This window comes from Chenopodium album, chromosome 9 (assembly GCF_948465745.1).
Source record: "Chenopodium album chromosome 9, dcCheAlbu1.1, whole genome shotgun sequence".
Classification (NCBI taxonomy): Eukaryota; Viridiplantae; Streptophyta; class Magnoliopsida; order Caryophyllales; family Amaranthaceae; genus Chenopodium; species Chenopodium album.
In genome coordinates, this window is record NC_137842.1 from 14,594,531 (window position 1) to 14,611,074 (window position 16,544).

Consider the following 16,544-nt stretch of genomic DNA (forward strand, 5'->3'; position numbering starts at 1 on the left):
AGTATAATATTTGGAGATATAAGGCTAGAGTCAGGGCCAAGTTTGAGATTTCGGGGGCCCAAGGGCGAAAGAATAAATCAAGGCCCTATAATATGTAATTTTTTTTTTTTTTTTTTTTTTTTTTTGTTATTGAAGAGAATTTTTTTATATATATACTTTAATATGAACAAATTATCAGTCTTTAAAAAAAAAATTTTGAGCAAATAATCTAGTTTTAACTATGAATATATATATATATATATATATATATATATATATATATATATATATATATATATATATATAGGGTAATTTTGGAAAAAAAAAAGGAAATTAGGGCTCATGGTAGTCGAACCACCGACTCTTGAGACGCATTAAAGCTCAACAACTTAACTTAACCACTATGATACAGAGTTACTAATGTTGATATTTACATCTATAAATTTTATATAGCTTTCTCCTGTACATAAAGATGAAAATGGGGCCTCTCTTTTCGTGGGCCCTGGGCGGGCTGCCCCGCTTCAGCGACGAGCCTGGCTATAGTAGTTGGCTAGTTCTCTAACTTAGGCGTGAGGCAAGAGGTTGAATCTCACCAAGAACATTTTAGGAGGGATTCCTTTACATCCTCTCTTCTAGGATGGGTCTTCTCCAGAAATTGATTTTGGCACTCCCATATGTGAGAAGAATATAAAAAACTGTGTTCTCACATAGGGATGTGCCAAAATCATTTCCCGTCTTCTCCTTATCATATATATATATATATAATTGAGATCATGTGATAACCAAGATGAATAATAGGAACTAGGAACCAATATCAGCCTTTAATCACGCTACATCCGACGGCTCACATCTCACTCGCATTCATTAATGACATTTTCATAATTTAGCGAATTTTAAAACTTTTTTTCTAGTGTTCTTTTTTTTAAAAAAAAAAAATAATAATAAAATTAAATAAAAACTTTTAAGGTAATTTCATTTACTTTTACTAATTTTACATTTACTTTTTAGAAATAAAACTGGAAATCATTTTGTAAAGTTGAATATTACAAAAATGTCATTAATGACACGGGAATCATGTTGTCTGTCCGATTAACATGATCTAAGAGCCTAGATTAATTCTTATTTCTTATTATAGCCTTAGTTCTCATTATAACTTTGTTATATATATACTACCTCCGATTTTTTTTAATTGCAACTTTGGGGTATTATTTGTGAGATATAAAATATTCCAAAGTTGCAACTAAAAAAAAAATCAGAGATAGTATATATATTTGGAGTCAACTGCGAAGTTTCTTAAAATGAGAAGGATTTTTTGTGCATTACTTTTGAACTAAATGTACATATTTTTTGAACTAAATGTGAAAAAAAAAAAAAAAAAAGACCCAAATTCAATGTGCATAAATTGTGTTCATAATGTGCACATTTTCTAGTTTTCCTGAAAAATCAAAATCTTTATTAGTTTGAAAATCAATTTTGCACATTTAGTAAAATTTTTATGCAGATTTCATCCTTATCATTCTTCTCATTGGATCCCAATCTTATATAGTCGAATTTGTGCATTGAAAACAGACTAAAAAAACGTGTCAAATAAAAAGAAACAAAGAAAGTGGAAAGAGTACTATAAAAGTTTCTCTCTTTGGTTTTTCAACCATTAAATGAAAGTAGTTTCTAGGTAGGATAATATATACGAACATGGACTGAACCAACAAATTGACCGACTACTCCGTATGTTGTCTGAGACATCCAAAATCACAACAGCAAATTATAGTTAAAAATATTCTGTACATCTTATGCATGATTACAAAGTGGATTAATTAAGAAAGGCTGGAGAGATCAGATTTATAGTTAGATAAGTGCTTCAAATTACCCATTACTGATCAAAGGGCATTGTTCTGAGCAAAAGAATTCGACTAACACGTATCACCGCAATAGATAATGTCGCTGTGACCTGAAAACATTGACATGGTTCAGAGATAATTCCCAAGCAGTCTAGGACAGATACATTAGAGATGATGAGGAATTCTCAAGACATGCATGAAGTAAATCATAAGTTGTTCCATGACACCAAATTGCCAATAACATATCAAAGAAAAATTATTAATAGAGAGCGTAATATGTTCATTAAAGCCTTGAAACCAGTAGTTGTGAGGCCATTATCTAAACGACAATAACTGACCATGAGAGTGTATTGCATTAATTTGTGGCCCTGAGACTTCGACACCATCATCACTTAAGAAGGAAATTCCGGAAGCAGTTATCTCGAAACAAAATTGCAGAGGTGGAGACATTGGAGATTTTGCAATCTTCATGTATCTTTGACCTGCATTTTAAGATAAAAGATAATTAGACATAAGAGTAGAAGACCTGCAATAAGTTTCCAAAGCAAGCCAAAGAGAGGGAGGGAGTCAGGGAAGAGCACATAACTCCTCACCAGAAGAAACAAACATTTGAACAGTGATTGGTCAAAATCTGGCAAATCACAGGCCAAATACTTCCGCAAATCATGCTCATGATTTGGCAAATTAAAGATCTACCATTACTTCCTTTCTCTCGCTTGTTCGGATTAGAGATACAAAGTTGGGGCTTGGGAGTTATATTGGCCAAGGGCTGTTCATTGGTCCAAGGCCGAACCGGACCGGACCGGACCGATCTGGACTAGAATGAATATTGAAAATTAAAATTTCAAGAGCTAAAAACCGGACCGATTAAGCTGAGACCAAACCCGGATTGGACCGAAAGAATTGGTCCACAACTGACAGACCTCTTTAAAAACTTTTTTAAAAAAATTCTTAACTTTTAATAATTTTATGGAAAACGTGAAAAAAGTAAAGGCTCAACTATATTTTAACGTCTTTTTTATGTTTAGTACAAAAAAGCTCATACAATTAAAGTTTTCTAACCTTTTTAAAGATAATCTTAACCATTATTTAAGGTTTTACGCATAATTTTAAGCAAAAACTCGGCCCGGTCCAAGATCGTTTTTATAGGGTTTTGGACCAAACAGGACCGAAGACAAGAAAGTAGGAAACATTAATTTCTAGACCCGAAGACCGAACCAATTAATTCAGTCGACCAATTTATGAACACCCCTATTGTTGGGTAATGGTTGAGGACAGGATGGTGCCCCTTGTGAGTTGGTGTTGATAGCCATAGGAGGGATGAGGTTGGTTCAGGCTTTTCCACTCTCCTTGTACTAGGTTTGATTTGTTAATTTATATTAAGCCTGGTTGACATTACCTCTCATGTCATTAACAAAACCATTTCTAAAAATAGTTCACCATGCTATTTCTTTTTCTTTTTTTTTTAGGGCAAATAAAAGGAATATAATAATAAAATCAAAGGGGTACAAGTACAAATAAAAAATAACGTAAAAAAACCCCGCAAAAATAGGCTTATTGCAAAGGTATTAATATAATTTAAGCTCATTCCTTCTACGCAGGGCCAAGCAAAATCACTTCTTCATCTGCATCCCTAAAGTCATAGACCCTACTAAAGCTCAATAACAACAGTCTTAACAAAAATTTTGAGCAATAAACATTGCTGACTAGTAGTTCTACAAGAAACTTCAAAACAATATATCTTTAAACATAGCCACAGGACTCCTACAGTTACCTCTGAAAGACTGAAAGTCATCTTATTTCTTTGAAGCTAGATGTGATAGATAGCTTTTCTAAAGAGCATCACAAGCGAAGTTTGTGCTTATCCCCTGAATTCTTTCAAAACTTTTTTAGCTTCAAAAGGAAAACAACTTTACAGGACTTACATTGATAAGGATACTGTAGAAAGTAGTGACACAACCAAAAAATTAGTCAACAAACAACTTTCGGAAACCAAGCCCCAACATAACCTCATGCAAAAAATTTCCTTCAAGAGAGTAGTATGCTTTCTTAAGATTATCTTACTGTGCTTCCCTGAAGAAACCAGCTTGATGAACTATTAGAAAATCCCCAATAATCCTTTATGATCTAAAGGCCAAGATTTAAAACAAAGATACTAGTAACCACTATACCACATTACAGCAAGTAATTGGTTTAAAATCTTTAAATCTACACAGGTTATGGCCATCGAGAAACAAAATACTCAGCACAGTCCGTGTACTTGAGCATAGTTTTGGAATGAAAATTTTCATCTACATTATGATACACATCAGACTTTATAAGAGAAACTTTTTTTGAAACACAGTATTCAAAACGTCTAATCCAGGGGATTTATAAACTCCAATACCCATCATAGCCAAATAAATTTTACTTTGTATGACAATCTATCAGAATTTTCCTCTAGCTTCAAAGCTGAACCTAGGTCCACTTCAAATTGTAGGTGTAAGAACCAATGGTAAGCTATTACCTTGAAGTTTTCTTAAACCTGTTACTTCATCAGATTCCATCAATGTTTGACCAATGTCATTATAGAGAATTTTTTTACATTCACTCTGCCTTTTCCTAACAGCAGAAAAGAACCTATGATCAGATTCACCAATATTGAAATTATAGCCTTCTGCCTATGAGAAATTTCTTCAATTTCTACAACTCTCCACCATTTTTTTCAGTTGATTACAGCAACAATGCTCTTTTACATGAAAAATTACTATCAACATACTCTAGCTGAGCCTGAACTTCCTCCAAATCACCTCATGCCTTTCAATTCTCTGAATAGTGCTAGCAAAACCCTTAGAATGCAAGGTCTTCAAATAGACTTTGGTTTTGTCTAATTTGAGCCATAATTTCAGGTATGGCTTCATTTGACAGTGACATCACTCAAAGGAGCACAAATAATTTCACCAAATCTACTATGAAAGATTAAGTAATTCAAGAATTTAAAAGGCGTTGCTCCACCGATAGAAGTAACTAAAAAAAAGGGGGAGGGGAGTACTGGGGGCGGAAAGGAGTGGGGAATGATCAGAAATAGAGAGATTGAGGTACTATAATACAACATCGGTAAAATTCTGCATCTAACCTGAGCAAATTCTACTAGCTAATTTCCCATCACTATTGCCCTTTACACCGAGAGTTATAGTATCCTAAACTTTTAATAGGACTTAAACTTAAATCAATACTATCAATACACTCATTAAAGATCTTTCATTCATGTACAGCTCCATTCTCTTTCATCAAAGATGATATGAAGTTGAAATCACCTCCGAGCTCCATCTAGCTAGAGGATTCCACTGATTTAATTTACATAATATCAGAACCAAAATCCTGAAGAATGCTCCACAAGGGCTTGATTAACCACATATAGCAGTAAAACAGGAAGCAACACGCTGATGTCTATTCCTTACTTCAAAATGCATGAATATAGAGGAGCTAGAGATAAAATGCATATCCACTGCTGCCATCCCAGCCAAATCATTCCTCTATTAAAGCAATTATAATTATCTTCTCATGTCCAATGTCAAACAAACTTCAGTTGTGCATTTTCTTTTTTCTTTTAACACCACCAATCCACCACCTTGGCCCAGTTTTTACTACTTAGTATTTTAAAGCTAGTTTTTAGCAATATATAACTATCGCAGCTAGTCATCAGATTTCTTGTAAAAGAGAGTGAGCTCTAAAATATTGCCAAGTGGCCAAGCCATTATTCTTAATGTTAAGCTCCTTATTCTTTTCTTAAAAATACAGGCTACGTTATGCGGCTTAAGATTTTATTAATGCTAGTTTATCGACATCCTTTATTTGCTCCAGTAATGAATTTAACTAAGATCTACTTTCATTAAAAGAGATTCACACTTCTTCATTTGCTCCAGTAATGAATTTCACTAAGATCTAGTTTCATTAAAAGAGATTCACACTTCTAACGGGGTTATTCCCTGCATGTCAAATCTTAACCTTACTAGAAATCTCTTTAATGTATACGTATCTGATATCAGAAATAACTCATTTGAAATATTAAATTTGATCATTGAGTGAAACACAATAGTTTATGCTGTATCAATTCTTCATCAATTGCCCAGTCCCAAACATTAAAATTATCAAAAAACTCAATAACACATGGTTGTCCCAACTCCCAAGTTCCAAACACAACATTTTGGGATTAAATTTTATTATAAATGACCATAAATAATTCTCATTCATCCCATGAAAACCTAATAAATCATTTTTTTTTCAAGTCCTTCCCCTATACAATCATCTACAAGTGTACAGCTACCTACCTCTGATAATATAAGTTTTTTTAGGAAGTCCTTCATAAGCCTCTAACTTTTCTAGCAACCCAGACCAACACCTTCAAAACGATTCTCTTAGGGGCTCTAACAATTAGAAAGACGACGTAGTTTTTTTTTTTTTTTTTAACTAGATAGAGTAACTGATAATGAAATTATTCTAAAGTCCTAAAAAGTAGATCTGTTACAAACAGATACGTTAAACAGAATAAATCACTTGTTATATATAAATTTTTAACACATCTTACATAAATTCTAAAATCTGGGTTTCCATCACTGAAACTAACACTCTATACCCACTTAATGACAAGCGTACCAGATCTCGAGTCAAGGATAAGCCTTACGCTTACAGCATGTGCCCAGTGAATCCCTAAAGCAGCAATCAGATGAGTGTCAAATCTTGTAAGATTGTCTGGTCTAGTCTGCATCTGCACTGCACATAAAAAAAATGGCTATGAATATCAAACGGAGCAACAGGCAATGGGATGGATGGATTATGATGACAGGTGATTTTCCAGTTGAGTAGTGAGCAATTCATGAAACCAACAGGTGCGAGAGAGTAGACTCACTACATGCAGAAAAGTTTATACAAAACTGTAAATTGGAAAAAAAAAATAATAATAATAAATTAAATAAATAAGTTTGGTGTCTTATATGGAAACACCCTCTTTTTCGTCAGAATAGTTACTGTACAGTTTACAAGTTATTAAGTTTAGTGATTGCAGATCTGCAAAGGGGCAATATAACTAATTATGGTTTTAATTTTAAATTGGATACATACATCTATTGCTTTTTCTTTACTTTGAAAAAGCGAAGGAAAATACATTCATTATATACAATGTTAAGTCAGAAACTTGCAGTTGCTGAACCTGCATTAAAGGGCTTCAAGGGAGCTTAATATTAGAACACCGGAAGTTGTTAAACGACGCCTGCATTTTACAAGGTAACACCCACATTTTATGGACTAACATACCCTCACGTGCATTCCATGCTTTTCACCCCTCTAACTCAAACTAACATCCTTAAATCCCAAAAAACCACCAACGACCACAACCAGCCAAGGGCAAAGTCATCACCGAACTTAAAGTCGGTTTTTTTTTCTTTTTTTTTTAAGTATTTGGGTGGAAGCCAAACAAAACAAAAATTCCAAGCGTTTCTCACCTAGAGTTTCGAAAATTTCAGGCGTTTCTTTTCCAGTTTTTTTGCGGTTCTAGTTTTAACATCAGCTTCGATTTTGAACTTAGATTAAGACAAATAATATATCGTTGGAAAGCTTTGAAAGTCTATTTTCCAACCCAATTGAAATTAGGTCAATATCAATCATAGATCTTAAGATATGGCCATATTAGGGCAAGGGTATCGGTTTTTACCGAGTTTAGTATTTTGATCAGTTGTCCTTCGTTTTAAATTGAAATTGGGATTATGATATATCATTGAAAAACTTGTTTCAAGGGCTATCCATTCATGTAAGATTTGCATAAAAATTATGAAGCACAGAAACCAGATTTGCTCTATTTCGGGCTGCAGTTATGAGAATAGAAAATTGAATTAAGATATGTGGATATCGCAGTTATTGATATGTTTCATAATATCGTTGAATTTCAAATGAGATTTTTATCAATGACCACGCATAATAATTACCTAAAAATGACAATGTTTAGTTATAAAACATGACATTATATCATTATTAACCTTAAAAGGTATAATGGAGACTTCAAAATGTTAAACAGCAAAAACTTACAATTGGTACCATCAGTCTGTTGGAAAGAAAACAAAGAGTCATCATGTGATTGTGATCTAACTTGGTTTGTCACAACAATAGGTATCCGTGAGAGCTCAGCTAGTGATCTGTATATCAAATGGTAAATCTTAATTTCAGCAATTCAGAGTAAAAAACAATATAGAAGAGGGGTTCAGAAATAGGTAATAGGCAAGGAAATTTTACTTGATGAATGAAATGTGCCATGCAAGTGCATGCTGTCTAGGATTTGTCTGCTCATATTCCCTACACAACAATATATTATATGAGCACTTGAACTAATAAAAATCACGCACCAACAAACAAGTAATTAACTGGGACAGGTGCCCGACCCCGATTTTAAATAAATTGATCATGAATGTTTCAACCTGACAGTTAAGGCAACTTCTAAGATGTGGCATTACAATATAATTTGAGGGTAACACAAGTCATTTACTCATCCTCAAAAATTGGTCTCAGTGGTTTGAATAAAGCCACCTAAATCCTTATCATTAACTGAATAAGTAGTTTAGCTAAATCACATGAATGGTTCTTACTCCTTCCTAGTATGGACAAACCTAGAGTATCTATCTTTTGTAATGAGAGAAAAGGGCTTTTTGCATTGAGACATGCTTCCTCTAATTTGAGTTTACCTCGATCACAACATTTATTATCCAAATGAATATTATGCATGTACCCATGATTCAGTAAACACAAATCCAATAAATATGCATCATGCACGATACATACATACAATCATACATGGGCCTATAGTCTGTGCGTATGTGCTATACCATCTTAGTTAGGCATGGCTGTAAAGAGTATAGAGCATACCACCTTCGTGGGTAAGAACTATAAGCGAAGATATACTAGATGACTAAAATAGTGGAAGCATAGCACTTTTTCAGGAAGAATAATACATACAGAATCCTTCCAGGTTATACATGTTGGAAATAAATCACTGCTGTTAAAAATCAGCAGTCTCTTTCTAGACTAGTAGACTGCAACGGATATATATAAAAGAATTTAGACAGACCAACTTTTAAATTGTCTCCAATTATCAAGAAATCATTTAAGAATCCATATGCAAGATGTAACTACAGGGTCATTAGAATCCATATGTGAAATAAGAAATTTCGTCCTGATTAGTCTTTAATCTCTTAATATATAACCATCATTAACTGTCGATAGCATGTCTAATTTTCCAGAGCTTAGAAGTTTTGCTTTGAAAGTTCATCATTTTTCTCAGAGCGTATTCTGCTTTATGCTGGATCTTCCAAATGTTTCTTTATTCACAATTATATGTTCATACACTGTGTAAATGAAGTAGATATAAACAGCTATTTCATCAGACACAAGTTAGAACATCTCACAGAATATCTCTACCAAAACAAGACAGAAATTGGCTCACCAGTAGTGAGCACTAATTGAACAAGGCTCCTAACAGTCCTAAGCAGCACATACTTGGCAGCCCTTTCTATTTCTGTGGGATGTGGGCAAATGGGAAATGCCTGAAGATGAAATGAAATTTTGCAATTTGAAGGGTTGTTCCTCAAGCCCCCCCCCCCCCCCCCCCCCCCCACTGTAGAACTCTTATAAAAAAGAAAAGACTAAGCTGATTGTTAGATGTTCTCAAGTCCCTTTTTCCAATTTCTAGCACGCCTAGCAAAAAAGTGACTTGCGTCAATAGCTTACTATTTTGGTAAAAAGATAAAGTGTCAGTAAGCCACTGAAGGATTTTATACAACTATTCCCATTACAATAACACAATCAAATCAGATTTTTAACCAAAATTTGACAAATACTAATCAATAAATTGGAGTCTAAAATTCTTGTACTGACCAATTTTATAGACTTCAAGGGAGTGCAAAAAACTCTTGATTGTTTACCATGTATGGGAGTAGTTACTTGAGTTTGGGCTATGAGTCAGAGTGGTTATCCTCACTCCCTTGAGACTCATAGTTGGACTAAAGACCATAACTTGGCTCACAAGCAACTCATCTTTTTTTCTAAAACATTTTTGTAAAGATCTGCAACTTGTTTACAAAATATAAGTCTGGTTTCTTTGCAAACGAAGTTCAGAATCAACAAAGTTCCTTGGGAAAGTAGCCATAAAGTGGGCAGTAAATTCATTGGATGCACATAGGGCGCTTATGTGCCAAGAATCAACTACTCCCTATATAGTAAATTCAATAATGTATTAGACCATAATTGCTAAAATAAAGTAACCCTTTAGCTCATGCTTAACTTGCCGCCTTTATTCAGATGGTAGAAGTCACCAAATTTCTCCATCTCAACTTTTCTTACCTCATTAATGACTGTTCTTTTCGGAACAACTTGCTCTTATGACCCCGTAAGGAGCAGGGAAGACATAACCATCTATTGCTTAAAAGGCCTCATTATCAATACATATAGTTTCTAAATAATGGTACACACTACATTACAACACCCACTGCTAGTGTATAAGTATCCATGAGTTTTCTCCTAAAATTTATAGGGCTATCAAAATTCACAACCTCACCATACCCAACCTTTTCCTTTTTCATCAATCATCATTACAAATACTTAAATCTTTTTTTTTTTTTTTTAACTTTCAACATTTGTTTATTCCTTTTTGTTTTTTACACTTTTGCTTTTCCATTTTACATTAGGACATCTTACGTTTTTTTTTCCCCTCCTTATCCCACACAAAAGTTCAGGCCCGGCTAAGGCCATGTGCAAACAGGCCCTTAGCAGTTAGCACAGGGCCCCGAAATTTTATAGGGCCTCTTTTTTCAGAGCCCAACCCAGCCTTGAGAAAAAAAATATATATATGAACTACTCGAGTAATGAAAGGCTGAAAGTCAGCCATATTCCTCCATTTACTCCCACAATTAATCAAATGTCTAGATTCATGTCCATATACTTCGTAAATTGCTCCTACTTCCAAATTTCTGAAATTTTTTCCTAACCTTTTCTCTTCCCTTCTCATCCTTTCTATTTTCTCATTTAATTTTATTGTTTTATCCCCCAAATTATTCAATTTTCCATATTCAATGTTTTGCCTTCAACTACAACAGGAATGAAAAATATTTTCTCAAATCTTGAATTACTTTCAATGGCAAGATTGATTTCGTGTTTTACACAATTAAACCCCTTAATTTTCGTTTATCAAATGGCTAAAATTTCTAACCCCTATAAATTTCTTTTCAATCTCCTATCTTTTTCATTAACCTTTATTATCATACTCAAATTATATTTGAGAAATTAAAAATAAAATAAAATAAAATAAAATTAAGATTCGTAGTAAATTGGGTATAAGCTAAGTGGTTAACAAGAAGTCAAGACGATGCATGCCATGGAATTACTGAATTGAATTAGTGAAGTGGCAAAGTGGGTTGCGACAAGCCGGCAATTAATGTTGCAAAAAAATTATCAATTTACCCGGTTGTTTCAGTCCTTTTTACATTTTCAACTATTAGAGTAATTGTAGAATTTGTTGTTTTTTTTTTTTTTTTTGTCGAATTGTTTGGTTGTTTGTTATACTATTGCAATTTTATTTTATTTTTAATTTTCAATCATGCCTCCCAAAAAAAAGTATGTTTCTAGTCATGATAAACGTATGAAAAAGAAAAAAAAAATTAAAGAATTAACTCAATCTCAAAGAGGAGCTCTTGACAAATTTATAATAAAACAACCAAAAATTACTGTTGAATATCCAAATCTTCATGATGTTAATGCTGAAATTGTTGAAAATGTGATTGTTAATTGATAAGTGGTTTATTTGACCATTTATTGTGGTGAATTTAACCCGGTTTTACCATCCTTTCCCCTCTTTCTAACTCGTTTTGAATATTGCACGCATCCACTTTTGGGGGCTAATTGTACGGGATATATAATGACTCAACTCATTACTTTATATAAATGCCTTCAACATACCAATGAACCGTGCAAGTTAATAAAAGCACACTAGCCCAAGCCTATAACCTAAAAAAGTAAGAACATTACAAAGTATTATAAATACCAATTCACATAGTATGACTCTCTCTCTCTCACTTTCCCTATTTCTTCTATTTTCTCATACTCTCTTATGCTCGGATTAACTGAGATGCTTAGGGTTGGCCCATGATCATCACTTCGGTTACACCCCGGAACAAATATAAAAGTTGTGTCTCGGCCTTGCCCTCTCTTTGTTTGTGTTTGTCTATATTTTGCAGGTTTTATGACTCAATGTGAGGAGCGGGCGTGCTCCATAGCTAGAGCGGGCGCTCCTAGCTTCTCCAAAACTTTCTGCCTCAAGGTGAAGCAGGCAGGAGCGGGCGTGCACCCTCCTTGGAGCGGGCACTCCTCCCCTTGAAGATTAAATCTGCCACAAGCTGAAGAGTGCAGAGCCTGGAGCGGGCGCTCCTCCCCGAATATTTGAATCCGCCTTCTTCTAAAGCCAGGCGCTCCTCGATGGAAATCCGTTTTATTTTGACGGATTAAACTATGTAATTCGGGGAGTATAAATACTTCCCCTTTTGTTCATTTAGAAGACAAACAACAGTAGCATAGTAATTACCATCTCCTCCTAGTTTGAAACAATCCACTTTGATAATCTAGTTTAGTTTTCATCAATCCAATCATTGTAATGGTGAGTTTCAAGGATTATACTCAAGATTTGGCACTTTGTATACAACATTTGAAATTTCAATTAGTAATTTCTTCCACCTTCATCTATTTAATTTCTGATTTTATTTGGTATTTGCATGTTACTTGAATCTCTTCAGTTCTTGATAATTTGTTGTTAGATGATAGTTTATTTATTAGTTAATCACTTTTCCCCAATTATTGAAGTAATTAGAACCCTAACCTTTGTTTACATGTCACCTAAGATGAGTTGTGAGTAGTCCTCTTTGCTAGGGGTTGGGTGAAGCTCAGCCTATTGGTTAGTTATGCAAATGTGGGAGAAGTATTGATGTTTGTATTACAATTAAATTGATTGTATGAGATTGCTTGTTAGTTCTTCATGATAGGATTAGCTACCCTTGATTTAGGAGCTTGATAGCATAGTATGCTTAGTTTGACATGGAAATGTGAATTGAGTATGTCATTACTTATTGCAATTTGATTATGTATCTTCTATTGCTAAACAAGGCATCTAAGTTTAGTAGTATGAGTTGTTTCCTAATTGCATGAGGTTGATTTTAAATATAGTCCTTGCTATCTCATATCTATTTTACTCCCTCTTTGTCTAATTATCTTGTTTGAGTGGATCTTATTCCCTATTGTCTTTAATCCATTGAATTAGAACCATAGTTTGTTTGTCTTCTTGACGAACCCCAAATCACTAAAGACTTCGAATTAGCTTAAGTGTTAAGATCTTTAGCAACCATATCCCGTTCCTTGTGGACCGAACTCTTACTTATCATTGTGTTTGGTTTGTAGGATGTTTGTTTATAAATGTGTATGATTGAGTGTGGAATGTGCAACCATTCTAACACCCATCATGAATGAGAATTTTAATTTGGATAATCAAAGTCTTGACCCTGAAAATTGTGTTAATGTTGATGTGCCCACTGAAAATGATGATGTGGATGAACAAGATGTTTCTAATAATAGTGATGGTGAGAATCTGAATAACCTGTTTGATAATGATGAAGATAATAAAGTTTAATGCAGAGTAACCAAACTGATTTTGAATATTCTTTTGACATATTTGATCCAAGAAATTAGGATGCTCTTGAATCGAAAATGATTGATTTAGTAGTGACAAAAGGCCCTAAAAGAGATTATTCCATTGTTAAGGGTCCTAAAGATAAATGTTCTAGATGCTTTACGGCTAATCTATATACTAGAGTTTTATCTAATGGAGAAAAATGTGATAGAGATTGGCTTGTTTATTCCAAAGAACTTGATAGAGTATTTTGTTTTTGTTGTAAAATTTTAAAAAAAGGAATTGGTAGAGAACAATAAACTATTGATGGTTTTAGTAATTGGGCACATATTGGTGAGAGACTTAAAGAGCATGAGACGAGTATTGAACATGTTAAGAATATGACCACTTGGTACGGTTGCGTCTTAGGCTCCAAAATAATAAAACTATTGATAAAACGGCTCAAAGACTAATTGAGAAAGAAAAGGATCACTGGAAAAACGGTTTAAAAAGAATTCTGGAACCGGGAGAGAAGCTCTAATCACTTGAGCTATTCCCCACTCTCATAATTTGGCCTTTCGTGGTTTTAATGAGAAATTGTATCAAAATAGCAATGGCAATTTTTTGGGCTTCTTTGAAATGTTAGCTGAGTTTGATTCAATTATCTCAATTACCCCATGGCATGTTAGACCTATCACTAATGATGATGTTCACTTTCATTATCTAGGGCATAACATCCAAAACGAGTTAATACTTTTGCTTGCTTCTACAATTAAAAATGAAATTTAAAAAAAAAAAAATCAAACGAACAAAGTAATTCTAAGTGATACTTGATAGTACTCCTGATATTAGTCATCAAGAGCAAATGTCTTTAATAATAAGATATGTGGATGTTTCTATAAATTCTAATTGTGTCAAAGAATCTTTTTTAGGATTCTTAAATTTGAATGATACAGCTAGTCATGGACTTTTTGATATTTTACAAAAAAAATTGAAAAATCTTGGTCTTGACATTTTTGATGTACAGGGTCAAGGATATTACAATGGGTCAAATATGAAAGGAAAACATCAAGGTGTACAAGAGAAATTTTTGGTTATATATTCGAGAGCCTTTTATACTCCTTGTAGCTGTCATAGTCTTAGTTTGACATTGTCTAATATGGTTTTCTCTTGTAACAAAGCTAAAGATTTGTTTGGAGTCATACAACGCATATATACAATTTTGCTAATGCTACTAAGAGATGGCAAATTTTGAAAGATAGTGTAAAAGCGTTAACTCCAAAATCATTGTCATACACTCGTTGGAAAAGTCGTATAGATAGTGTCAAAGCTATAAAATGTCAAATGTCAGATTTTAAAGAAGACACGGATCTCGATTCTAAATTAAGTAGTGAAGCAGAATCCTTGGCAGCAAATGATATAGGTGATTTTGAGTTTTTTAATGTCAATAATTATATGGTTTGAAATATTGTCTACAATTAATATGGTTAACAAGCTTTTGCAATCGAATGATATGGTTATTGATGTTGGTATGGAAAAAAATAGGAGTTGATTTCATATTTTGAAAAATACAGGAATTAATTTTACTTTGAATAATGCTAAAGAAATTGTTATTGAATGAATATTGATCAAATATTTCATCAAAAGCGTGTTATTCGAAGAAAAAAATAATTTGATGAGAATTTGATATTCCTTAGTGGAGTTATGAGGGGAAGAATCTTTTAGAGGAAATAATTTTATTATTCTTGTTTATTAGGCTATAGTTTTTCCTAATAAAAGATTTGAGCAATATCAAGAGTATGAAAGTGTATTTGGTTTCATGTTTAATTCTGAAAAGTTAGAATCATTGGATGATGCGACCTTAGAAGTCATTTTATAGTCATTTTGAGCAAGCATTAAAGCATAAGGGGCAATCCAATGTTGATGGACGAGAACTATATGTGGAGTTAAAATTATAAAGAGATATCTTTCCTACTGCAAAAATAAATAAATAAATAAATAAAATAAAATAAAAAATTGGGAGCTATTGATATATTAAAATTTTTGGCAGATGTAGATTTTTTTCTAATGTAAATATTGCATATAGGACCTTATTAACTATTCATGTGACAGTTGCTTCTATAGGACGAAGTTTTTCAAAATTGAAATTAAAATCTTACTTGCGGTTGCTAGGAATTAGCATGGTTTCTGACCAGATTACAGCTCTAAATAAGGTAGAAATTAGGGAAGAACAATGATGACTATATTGATAATAGGCGAATTACACTAATAGAAGGTTAATTCCACTTTTGAGAGGTGGATTCTCTCCTAATATGAGCTTTCGAGAGGCTCACTCTCTCCCAATGACATAACCTCAACAATATTCAACATGATCATTATTCCTCCTAATGAGGTCTATTTATAGAAAATACCCCTAACAAACCTCTAGCTAATTCCCCAAGTTACTACTAATAGACTATGACAAATGTGCCCTTCACCTAAATATTGATTCCTTGCATTACCCGCCGCTCAAACTTTCACCTTGTCCTCAAGGTGGTTTATAATCGGAACTGGATTCCCGACCTCGGCTACGATTCTCGACCTCGGCAACAGTGGGCTGCAATTATCTCCAGAAATTGATGAAATACAAAGCTGGCTTTTATGGGTTAAAGAGTTGGGCCGTGTAAGAAGTGAAGGGATGAGGTGAAAGGCTAGAGAATGGTAATTGACTAATTGGGTAATGAGTGTTGGAGAAGGAAAGTTAGGCCTTAAGTCAGTAAGCCCATCTTTGTACTTGGGTTAGTCTGCTGGCCTTTCATCACGTTTGTAGCAGGTGACCAAAGCTGATTTTAATCCTTTGTATTTGCTATAAGTGGTATTACCCAAAATACCCTTACTAGCATATTCCATTTCTGACTTCCTCTCCAAGCCAACCAAAGACCCCCTCAAGCTTCCCTCATACCCCTCTCTTTCTAGACACCTCTGGAAAACACCAAGCAGCAGCAGTTCAAGATGTCCACCATTGATTCTGCCGCTTAACAAGGGCCCTGTACGGCTGCTGACCAAGCTACCTCCGT

General features: G+C 33.8%; 1 protein-coding gene across 2 annotated transcripts in view; it reads right to left on the reverse strand.

Annotated features, from left to right (window-relative positions):
- Positions 1 to 1,616: 1,616 nt before the first annotated feature.
- Positions 1,617 to 16,544, reverse strand: part of LOC145559588 (DNA repair protein RAD51 homolog 2-like) — a 29,335-nt gene continuing 14,407 nt past the window's right edge. For both annotated transcript variants that reach the window (XM_081620995.1, XM_081620994.1), the window contains 5 exons: positions 8,082 to 8,141; positions 7,878 to 7,984; positions 6,453 to 6,569; positions 2,156 to 2,299; positions 1,617 to 1,927 (listed from right to left, as the gene is read on the reverse strand). In XM_081620995.1, coding sequence (XP_081477121.1) covers positions 1,890 to 1,927; positions 2,156 to 2,299; positions 6,453 to 6,569; positions 7,878 to 7,984; positions 8,082 to 8,141 — 466 coding nt within the window. In that variant the 3' untranslated portion in view covers positions 1,617 to 1,889. The remainder of the gene's footprint in view (positions 1,928 to 2,155; positions 2,300 to 6,452; positions 6,570 to 7,877; positions 7,985 to 8,081; positions 8,142 to 16,544) is intronic.